Source organism: Eublepharis macularius, chromosome 2, assembly GCF_028583425.1.
Source record: "Eublepharis macularius isolate TG4126 chromosome 2, MPM_Emac_v1.0, whole genome shotgun sequence".
NCBI classification, from domain to species: domain Eukaryota; kingdom Metazoa; phylum Chordata; class Lepidosauria; order Squamata; family Eublepharidae; genus Eublepharis; species Eublepharis macularius.
The window spans coordinates 62,744,818-62,756,984 of NC_072791.1; the positions used below are offsets into that span (position 1 = coordinate 62,744,818).

Consider the following 12,167-nt stretch of genomic DNA (forward strand, 5'->3'; position numbering starts at 1 on the left):
CATAGCCCATTTCAAGAATAGCTTGTGGGGACAGAGCTAAAGTCAGCAACTTATGATGCACAGCTTTTGTCCATAAAGATTGAAAATTGTCTCTAAAAATTAGAGAGTGAAGACTAACAGTGCTTGTTGGTTAATATATAGTATAAATTCAAGCATGAATAATTCAAAAAACCATAAAATCAATAAAGAGTTAGTTCAAAAACTTCTACATTTTCACAGAACAAATTGCAGGTTCCGATCCCCACTGTGCCATGGAAGCTTACTGGGTGACTTGCACAAGTCACACTCTCAGCCTAATCAGAGCTGTTGTGAGGCTAAAATGATGGAGAGGAGAATGATGTAAGCTGCTTTGTGGTCATTCATGGAGTAGACATGGGCACGAATCGAAATATGAATCAAATTTAATGACAATTGGGCTGATTTGTGTTTCACGAAACATGTTTCGTGGGGCCGCATGTTTCATGAAATTCACGACTTTTGGGGCCAATTTGTTCAATTCATGAATGATTTGTGATGCCAGACAGGCTGGCACCAATCCATTTATTCCCTAGGCAACATAGGCCTGGAATGTCTGCAGACCTTTTGTTGCCATTGGAAACACATAACTTTGATAGGAAGCTCTCCCTGCCAACTAGAGAGCTTCCATTCTGCCCTATACAGCAAGGAGCAGGGGGGTTAATCCTCTAGGCAACTGAGGAGATGGGCCTTCTGTAGCCATGGGAACACCAATCTCATCCCTCCAAACCCTATTAGGCAGGTCTGTCTGCCAACCAGAGACCTCATGTTCTGCTCTATGTGAACATTTCTTATATAAGGCACAGCATTTTGCCTCGTGCTTTTCAGTTCCAGTAGACAGAGGGAGAGGGAGGACCTGTTGCTGGGATTTGGAGTGAGAGAGTGGAATGGGGAGCTTTTGGCTGGATTTGCTGCTGCTTTAAAAGAGACTGAAAAGCCTCTTTCTTATTTTCCTCACTTGTCCTTGCTGGGAATGTTGTTGGGTGAGGATGCCTTCTTTCATCCACCCCACCCAACCCCAGTCTCAGGGCATTGCCTGGTTCTGGGGCCTAGCTTGACTGAGGCCTATACCTTTTTTTCTTTAATTTTATTTGCTTATATTCTTATTTAGAGCATTTGTTCTTGCTGGCTTATTGGGTGAGGGTGGGTGGAGGAGAGCCTGCTGAAGTCTCCCTGCGAGTTTGGCATCTCTATGAAGGGGTCCATTGAAGTAGTCCTGGGTTCTGACAAAACGTGAAACTAATGAATCGTTTTGCAAAATGGGACAATTTTATGAAAGTTCATGATTCGTGGAATGCAATGAAATACGAAATGCTTGTTTCGTTTTTTCCCATTTCGTGCCCATCTCTATCAGGGAGAAGTGGTGGGGTATAAATGAAGTTAATGAGCAATAAATAAAGCTGAAGATTGGGGGAGACATAAAAGTTGGTTGGTGAGTAGACAGAAAGACGGAGGGAAATGGGAGACAGTATGGTGGCTTCCAGTGTCAGACTGTGGCTAAATAAGGCGCTCACTACAGGGTTCCCTTTAGAAGCAAACACAAGTCCATTGTTTGAAAAAGGAAACTTTACTGCAGAAAAGGTCCATTATAGTCCACTGTCCTGAATAGGAGACTCAGGATGGTACATGATCATTGTTACCAATGAAGAGCAAGCATAAGGTACAGAGTAACAATACCCATTTGGATCAGCCTCCCCCCACAGTTCTCAAAACAACATCTCTCAGTCCTGGGAAGCTGCTCTCCTTCAAGGCCAATGCTTGGTGGAACGGTGTTAGACAAAACAGTCTCCTCCGGTGGGAATGCTGCCTGGGAACTGGTGCACCTGGGAAGAAAACACTCAAACACTAGAGGCATTAGAAAATGGAGTCAAGACAGTTTAGATATACACTGGACCTGACATCCAGAAAGAGAGAGAAAGGAAATCGTGTAGGGAAGGAGATTCTTTCATTGTCTTTGTTTCTTTGTGACTCAGGATGGTCCTGATTGTGTGTCATATTAGTTTAAACCCTCCAAGGCTCACAGGAAGTATTGTTGCCAGTATGGGCTGACTGACCTTGTTTGGTTAAAGGCTCAGAATGGCTAATTGTTATTTTCTCTGTGGGTGCAAATTATTCAGAAATAGCCCCTGATGGTTCCATGGGAGCATGGAGATTATGACCTTTTTCAAGTTAAAGGGGGAAGGTGCGTGTCCCTGTGTGTGAAGATTGGAAAAATGTAACTTGCAATGCAACAGAGTTTTGTTAGCTGGAAAAATTCTTATTTGAGCATATTGTTTTTAAACTTCAGAGATAGTAGTATTTTCTTAGTCCAGTTGCTCAGGGAGAAAAAATAAAATACATATTCTTCACTGAATCCTTAAAATGTCAGTTTGCTTTAAATTCAGCTGATAAGTAATTATCAGTGTCTGATTTATGTCTTGATATCACTTTAAACTTTTTTAAAGATATCAACTTGTTTATAATAAGCACCACAAATTTAAAATCGAAGAACAAGAAATGATTTACTTCATTTTAATCAGTAATGAGAGAATTTGCCATTTCTTCGCACGTGTTCTGATCAATTAACACCTATATGAGAAACATCTGCCATCCATTTGAAGCCATTAAATTAAGGCATGCTCAACCAGTCTTCACAGCAGTACTCTTACAGATCACAATTGGATACTTGGTATTAACTAGTAAGTGAACACACTTAATACAAAGGAGTGCATTTTAGTTGATTTTTTTAAAAGTCATCAGACAACTAAAAAAAGACATTAAATATTATAATAGAGTAAAGGAATCCTCTAAATTCAGATTTGGGTGGGGGGAGAGGAACAAATAAGAGTTCTTTAAACATTAAAAACCTCAAAAGAACTGAACATGTACATGTTAATGCATTTCTACTTTGAGGATAATTTTGTAAGACTCCTGGCAGATTTCCCAAAGTGGCGATTTTAAGATTCTCTACCTTTGCACAGGTGAAGTCAGCATTTTTTGTTCCACACACAATGAACACTGATGTGGCAGAGCTAATTGAGGACAAGTCCCTTCCTGAAGAATGTAAAGTGACCTCTTGGACTATTATAGAAAAACTTACAAGGCTTTAGCTATAACTCTTCTGCTTTTCTTGCATGTATAGTTCTAAATGGTGCACATTTCTAGCCAACTGTTCAGTATAAAATCTCCACTTTTATTATAACAAGCAACACTCTCATTATTTGTTTATACTCCACCTTTCTCTCCAATGGAGACCCAAGGTGGCTAATTTATGGTTGCCTGGTCCCCTTAACCTCCAAGCGGGAGCGAGGGACCTGGCACTTACCTTGTCCATCTTCTTTTGGACTTTGTGAAGCTGGGCACAATGATGTTACTTCCAGAAGTGAAATTCTTGCACCCATGGGGAGTGAGCCTGCTATGCACTGGCCCAAGAGGTTTCTTGCCTCCTGGAACCCATTCCCTGGGGCCTTTCCCTCCTGTTGGTCAAGTGAGTGGCAGCGGCAGGGGGGGTACTGGGGGACCTAGTTGCCCTAGGTAGTTTACATCATTATCCTCTCCTTTATTTTATCTTCACAACAAGCCTGTGACATAAGTTAGGCTCAGCTCTCCTATTTAGTCTTTCATTTTTTCTTGGGTACTTTGGTTTCATCTCCTGTAAGGAGCAAATGCCAACTTATTACAGTAAATACTCTGAACTAGAGAGCACATTTTCCAGACTTAGGTCCAGCTCTGGCTTTCCCACTATCCCACACTGGCTTATTAGTCCAAGGCTGAAAACCAGCAGGAAACTCACCAGGGGTAGGGTCTGTCATCACTTCCAGCAAGACTGAAAATGCCATCAGTATACTGGGAAGCAGACAACCTTCCCCCATTTTTCTCCTGCTGCCCAGCTGACTGGCAGCAGGAAGGACCTGCTGAGGGCAAGAGATCTGCCCCAGTGGGCAAATGGTCCCTAGGCCCAAACTACTCAGCAAGTATGCTTTGGAAAAATCTGACTGGGTCCCAATAAGAAAGGGCAGTCCGTAGCTTAGCTTTTCAAGGTTTTTTTTAAACCAAGCTGCTGCCTTCTCTCTGAAGTATCAGTAGAGGAAAGCTAAAGAGAACTGCATCTTCCAGAGTGCCATAAGCTAAATACATGCACAGCATTTAATTCCAACCCTCAGAACAGTAAGGATTCTCAAAGATTTATCAAACCATTTTCCTCTGCTGCTCAAACTTTTATGTGTATTCATTGACTAAAGATGGAAAAATAAAATTGTACATGTGTATGAAATTTTTAAAAAGTGTGTTTGTATACATATGTGTATATGCATGCATGGGTGTATGTATGTTGGTGTGTGTATAATAGTATGATGTGTCAGCTATGCTATTATATGCAGAGGATAAATAATGTGTCTTACATTAGACGTGTTATTGTAGATGACATTTCATTACAGCTCAAAAGCTGGTAAAGCTGAATACCATTTTAAAATATATAGTACCATTTTATTAACCTTTGTTACACTGAAGATATTTAAAGCTGAGCAAGTCTTTTTTTTAATTTTTCTTTTCTGATAATATGGCAGCAGATTGCTCGGAGGGGAATGGTAAGTTAGTGAACATTTAGTCTGAGAAAGATGGGTTGCTTGGACTGTACTGAAATAACAGTTTTTGTCAACGCTTAAATAGGTTATTGAAAAAACACAACCCGCTCCATTAATCTATTACTTTTAAAACTTTGTGTAGGTGCTTTCATAAAGGAGACATGCAGATGTAATTATATTTTACTGTGGTTCACATCTCATTTGAATTTCACATATATCAACATGATGTGGTATCTATCAAGTGACTGCATATAGTTCGGGTTTTAATTTGAGACAGTGTTTTGTTTCAAAGGATGATTCATTTGTTTCAACTTTAGTCAAAGAAATGCAGGCCAAATCAGCATTTTGTGGAAATAAAGCAGACATTTACATCCTTCTGCATTGATCTTACAATATAAGGTTCAGCCTATATTCCTTTGTCTAAGGTAAAATAGGTGAATCATCTTGTGACCAAGATCTAATCTATATGAACGATACTGATCTAAAGGAAAGAAATGCTATCAGCCACAATGAAAACCAGGAATATGTATCTGTCACAATATCACAGATATGTAATAATAAATGCAGGAAAAGGATCACAGAATTCAATTACATAAGAATCTTGGATTTCATATATTTTTAGAAGCAACCAAGGTCTCTAGTTATCATGGGCAACAACAGCCATTTTCACACATCTCGGCATAGCACTAAATAGGGGTGTGTACCTGAAAAATATTCAGGTTTCCTGCATCGGGTTTACAGCTACAACTGAAGCAAGGAGACTCTCTGCCCATCAAGTGAAGCAAGCAGCACTGGTTTGAAAGGGCCCCTTGCAAGTGGAATGAAAGGGGGCACTTTGACTTTTAAAACCCATACCACTTGCTTCAGCTGACAGGAGGGGAGGAGGCTCCCCTGCCAGTCAGCTGAAGCAAGCGGGGCAGGGTTTGAAAGCGCCCCTTTTCGTTCCGCTTGTGAGCAGCACAAAAAGGATTGCTTTCAAACTTCCTGCCAAATGCAAACAGCCAGAAAAGTGCTGCAGTCTGCTCCTGCTTGACCTGAAGCTTTCCAAATTGATCCAAATTGCTTCAGAAAGCTTTGATTCGATATTTCCAAATTGGGGCCAGCAATGCTGGGCCCAATTCGGAAATCCTGCATCTTTCCCAATGGGGCTCAATTCAGACTATTTTTCTGAATCAGAATCCCGAATTGCACACCCCTAGCTCTAAACTCATCGGTGCAATGACGTCAGAAATCGTGCCATGAAGGGCATCGGTGCAATGACGTCAGAAATCGTGCCATGAAGATGCCCTCATTCCATGAGCTTAGCACTATGCTGAGATATGTGAAAATGGCCAACATCTAGCAGCATGGTTCCAGATAGAGATGTGCATCCCCATTTCAGTCAAAAGATGTATCCTGCTAGTTCAGTTATGCTTTAATGAATATCAGAATGGATGTGAAGATGTGCATATGCACTGGGAACGTGTGTAGAAGGCAGCTTACGTGCAAGGATCTGTTCTAATGGATTGAGGCACAAATTTGTAACTGTTACAGTTATGAAAATATACTTGAAAATTGTAGGCAATGCCTGATGGATTCTTAAAAGTCAGAGTAATTGCAAATAAGATTTTCAGTGGTGAAAATACAGAGTTTGCCACATGACCAGCAGAAGCTGAATATGTAAAACAAAAAATACAGAATACACTTTGAACTCAGTTATGTAATTTAGTCACATCACCAAATCTGACTTTTTTGATGCAAAACTTGGGTTTCATTGGTACAGTGTGTTCAGTATATTTGACTCAATGAATGAATGATGAACTACTTCCTCATATGAATTAGCACCTAGAAATGTTAAAATAGACATGTGCAAGTGTGTGAAATAGGGATTCCAGGTCTCCCAGGGGGTGCGAGGGATCCCCTGCTCTCACCCTCTGTCCCTCCACCACTCACCTGGCTGGGTGCGGGGGAGGCAGGAGACTGGGCCTCCTGGGTGCACTCCTTAGGTGACATGCCAATGTCATTCCCAGGAGTGATGTTATAGTGCCACCATGAGAGCACTCCTACACTTCACAACAGGCCAATTTGGGCCCCAAACAGGCCAAATCAGGCCAATTGCAGGCCCAAATCAGCCCACTTTGAAGTATGTGCACACACGAGAAGTACACAAGGAGCAAAGAAAAAGTGTGAGCTGAGTCTTCTCCCTCCCACTGGGAAAGTAAGGGGACCAGGCAACCCTAGTTTAAAAGTATGTGTGTTCAAGCATCTGCATCCCTCCAGTGTCACAGTTCCACTTTGAATACATGAATTATGTGCACACTTAAATACATACCCTGAATGGCTTGTTAATATAATAAACCAGGTAAAGAAATCCATATTTAAATTCTGAACATTTTAAAATAGGTTCGATAGGTTTAAGCCCAGATTCACATATATTTATATTTTATTAGCTTCCCTCCAGGCTTCCTAGATAGATGATGAATGCTGTCATGACTGGCAGCAATACTGATTTGCATGTTATGCCATATGTGGTCCTAATCCAGAATTGCAGGCACAACTTTACCTGTAAGCATATATTTGCCTGATGACTTGTATAGGATTGAACTGCTAATGTGTGGGGACAGGGATTTGCATTAGGAAATACCACACAGCACTTTTGTTCAGGAAATTAAGAGATCACAGTTACTGAATCAGGTCTAAGTGTTTGGTTTTGTTAACTGGCACAATAATCAAAGCCATACCATATAATTGTGGAAAATTATATGTGTTTTTTGAGTTTATCCCTAAATGATTAGGATTGTATTCTAAGGCTGTTAAGACAGTTTCAGGTTTATCTGGAGTACATCCCACTGAGTTTAGTGTGTAATCAGCATATTTAGGATTGCTGTCATTAAAAATGTGTGTATAAGACATAATAATAAGAATATTAAGAGTAGTTCATGCAGTAGAGTTTTAGGTCATGAATGATTAGCTTGAAAACTATTTGGTTCTCCAAAATTCAACATTTCTGACAGTGAGATCTGCTTCATCTGTTAGATTACCTGTAAAGCAAGAATGTCTAGAGCAAGAATGAGCAAAATATGTAAGGCTAGAAACACTTTTAGACAAATTGACAAGATGGATTGCCTATTGTAGTATATAATAACTCAAACATTTAGCAAAATATATAAGTTATGTATGAAAAGACTTAACCAATGTATGGCAAATCAGTTTTAAAAAACAGTGAATATCTATGTATTGTCGAAGGCTTTCACGGCCGGAGAACAATGGTTGTTGTGGGTTTTCCGGGCTGTATTGCCATGGTCTTGGCATTGTAGTTCCTGACGTTTCGCCAGCAGCTGTGGCTGGCATCTTCAGAGGTGTAGCACCAAAAGACAGAGATCTCTCAGTGTCACAGTGACAGTGTCACACTGTCACTCAGTGTCACTCAGTGTCACAGCGACAGTGTCACACTGTCACTCAGTGTCACTCAGTGTCACAGTGACAGTGTCACACTGTGACACTGAGAGATCTCTGTCTTTTGGTGCTACACCTCTGAAGATGCCAGCCACAGCTGCTGGCGAAACGTCAGGAACTACAATGCCAAGACCACGGCAATACAGCCCAGAAAACCCACAACAACCATCAGTGAATATCTATGTTCTCTAATACTGCTGTTTTAATTTATTATGGTTGTACTCAATGCAAAGTATGGTACTAACAGTTAATTCTACGTAGATCAGTGTATAGCTTTTATATGCTTAATCAATATTGTCCTGAAAAATGGATCTCATACTTTCAGTGCAGTCCTGAGCTCACTACAGCAAAGATGGCTGACTGCCGAAGCACTTGCACTGCTGCTAATTAGCTCCCTAAAGGTTTTTGGCAGAGGCTGGGAGTCAGCCAAAAGACCTGGAAGGGTGGGCTATATGGGCTGTGACAGCATAGGCATCCCTAACAACCATGTCATCATGCCCAGAAGACATCATGGAGATGTGAAAGCATGGCTGTGACAGACAGGGTGGAAAGAACCAATGATAGGCTGGGAGCAATGAAGACATGGCCCTGCATGCACCCCAGTTAAGGGATGGAGAAGAGATTTGGCTATATATCATGTGACCATGCCCACAGCACACACCTCAGGCCCTTAAAGACACAGGGCATTGTCAAACAGTTATGGGACAGCAGAAAGACCGAACATAGTGGATAGGGTCCCAGCATCCTGTACACTGGGGCAACCCCAAACAGGGCCACCCAGGAGCATGCCCCATGTGGAATAAAGGGCAAAACCCCAGGGACATAGCAGGGGAGAGGACAAGGGGTATGCCCTTGGCTGCCCTGAAAGGGGTACAGTATTTTATCTGTTGCTGTTTTTATGATTGATTTTAAGTTGTATTTTAATCAATGTTGTACCTCACCTTGAGCCCACTTGTGGGGAGGGCGGGTTAAAAAATAAAATAAATAGGGAGAGTATGCCCAACCAAGGGTGCCCTGGGCTCATCATGGCTATATGTGCCCCAAGCCACCTCCACTAGCAGCAGAACAGGAGGGGGTGACCGGGATGGGGGCATGTACAAGGGCATCGACTACTGCCAACAAATCCCCTAGCAGCCTCTCAGAGTGTACCTGCGTGTCCCTATCATCTGTAGCAAAAGCTACCAGCTCTTCCAGGCACACAGCAGCTGAAGCCACAGACACCACCAAGGCCTCCATGGACTGGTGACCTTGAAACACGACATCCCTGTTGTCACAGCAGTTCTCCAATTGCTGCCAGTTAGATCACTGCCCACAAGGGTGATACGGTAGGCAGATGTACTCCACTGGCTGTGGGATATGTGCCCGGAGGCCAAGAACGGGCTCCAAGTCCCCCACATTCTAGAGGCCACAGCAGCTGGGACCTGGCCTGGCTGCCATACCACCCCACCAGCCCCTGCCACATACCCCACAATATATATCCCATATCCCTCAGAAGGCAATGCCCAGCATCTGGAAAATGACCGTCTCCGCTGCCATAGCCCATTGTTAAGAGGTCAAGGTGCAAAGATGCTTCATGACATCAGCAGAGAACACAGTGGTATTGTATTTATACTCACTGTATATTTATACTCATTGGTGTAGATCTAGTTGTCCTTACAAACCAGTTGTTTAAAATAACAGTTGCCAAAAATATTGACGTAACAATATAAATAGATCATATTAAACAATGTCATTCTTGTTTTTAGATGACCATCTTTCCATAAATGTTTGAGTTATTATATTAGATATAGTAGCTATGAATATATCTGACTATTTCTTTTGACATTTCTTCTGTTTAAAGTTGAAAAGTACTTGTAGAACAAAGAGATAAAGGGCACCATCGAGTCATAACTAAACACTATTTTCAGTCGAAAAGTTAAGCTAGTGCTTAGCTCTGCTGCATTGAAACAATGGAACAATGGTGCTTAAATTTATAATGTATTGATGGGGAGAAAAGTAGATGTAAGATCTCAGCCCTTAATTTCCAAAGTCTGAATCGCTGTCTTTTATAAAGCTTTAACCAGGACAGAAACAGTTACTCAGAATAACTGCAGAGACGAGTTTCTGTAACCCTGCACAAAGTTTTCTTATAATGCTAATTTCTCATGTCTAAAGCAAAAGCATTTGTGTGTTGCGTTTCTTGTGAATGTTGTTTGTTGACAGATACATGGCTTTTAAAAATTGGTAAGTGTATGCTGTTAAATATGCATTAGTTTTAAGGTCAAGTTATGTTTAACTTTATTAAAATTAATATTAAGAGAAAGTTGTAAAGATGGAAAGTATAATGATGATTTTTATGCTGCGATAGTCTTGGCCTTTTATCCTAAGCCTGATAAAACATTTCTGTGGTTTTGTTGAATGTGGAAAGAATACTGTAAGCATTTTAATGTTTTAAGTTTTCATATACAGCCTCAATAAACTTAATAGATACTTTTTAATAGAAGTAAATCATTCATTTGTTAAGGAAGCATGTCATTATACTTCATGAAATTGGTTCATTATAAATGCAGGCTCTTTTAGTTTATTGACAAGGACAATATTTCTAATGAACTTGTAAAATGTCCATCCTGTCATCAACTTTACTTACTTTTTTCCCTTGTATTTTTTCTTTCATACAGGCCATGCAAGTAAAGGTACAGGTCAAAGTGCATGATGTGTCTTTATGTTTTAGTGTTAGAGATGACCAGGCTCTCAGCATTCTTTCCATTGATCACAGCAGTGGCGTCACAAAGGGAAGGTACATGTCCTGCCCAATATGAATCCTATTGGAAAGCAAAGCAGATTTTAACCAGTCATCTGTCCTTATGCTCCTTCATGCTTCTTCCATTTAGGCCTGGGAACTTAATTTCATTTAGAAAAAAAACAAAATTAGTCCATCCAGGTCTCTGTTCTGCCTCTGTTACCATGTTAACTTCATATGTTAAATTTTTTAAAAAACTATCTTCTTCGTGAGAAATGATTCATTCAACAGACTCCAGGACATCCTGTCATTTTTAACATTTTATACTTGAAAAAAATTGTCATTGTGCTTGCCACTGCTCATTGCCCACAAGGGTAACTAACTCATTTCAAGGAACCACTTCATCTTCATTTCTGCCCTCATTCCCTACAATCAAGATATTAAAGCAAAAAAAAAAGTAGACTAAAGCATATATCTATTCTTTGTACTAATTAAAATTCCCATCCTTTGAATGAAATTAGAGGTTCAATCATCGAAATAATTCAATGGATAAAAAGCAGTTAATGCAAAGGAGTTAAGGGATGAAGCAAAAAGCTTGTAAAACTGTGTCTCCATGGCTATGTCTCCATGGCTGCAAATGTACAGATTATTTTAACATCACACAAGCAAACCATGGCAACTGCATAGCACTTTATAATTGCTGATGCAATCTCTCCTTCAGCATCTGCCGAATTTCAAAAGCACTTCTTCAATTATATCATGCTGTACCCCCTTTCCAATTTTTAAGATGCACTGTAACCCTGTAATCTGCTGCATCAGAGGATAGCAAGAAACAGGTGATCATTAACTGCAAGGAAGCAATTAGAAACATATCCAGTGCTGATGTACACCCTAGTCAATACATTGAAATAAATGGGCTTAGAATGGTATGACTTTTCATAGGATTGTACTGATCACTTGGCAGCTTTCATCTCATAAGATAGTGTCCTATAGCCTGAAGCCACAGACGTAGCCTTGTACTTAGCCTTGTACAACAGCTACTCAAAAGTGTAGGTGCTTGTGTGTGTGAAAGTGATGGGGCAGACAGAAAGACTTGTTTTACATGGGTAGAGGCTATGCCTCTGCATAAAAATCCATTTGGTGTGATTAGCTACCCACTGTTTCCACTAGGGTTGCCAGCCAGTGACTGGCAACTGGCAGGAGTTTGAGGGGCGGGAACATGGGGGGTGCTGTTGGACGATAGCATGACGTGGAAGTGACATTATGCCTCTTTATGAATTGCTATAGAATTTATGGCAATTCCTAGACTAGACTGATGTCACTTCTGGGTTTTCCCCAGAGGTGACATCATACCATCACCTAATGGTGATTTTATATTGGTTTTTCCTCCTGCTGGCCACTGGAGTAGTAGTGGGAAATGGAAACTGGAGACAAGG

General features: G+C 40.8%; 1 protein-coding gene across 1 annotated transcript in view; it reads left to right on the forward strand.

Annotated features, from left to right (window-relative positions):
• Window positions 1-12,167, forward strand: part of RYR3 (ryanodine receptor 3) — a 479,585-nt gene that overhangs the window by 349,822 nt on the left and 117,596 nt on the right. Inside the window, exon 71 of the mRNA XM_054969918.1 lies at window positions 10,670-10,684. Coding sequence (XP_054825893.1) covers window positions 10,670-10,684 — 15 coding nt within the window. The remainder of the gene's footprint in view (window positions 1-10,669; window positions 10,685-12,167) is intronic.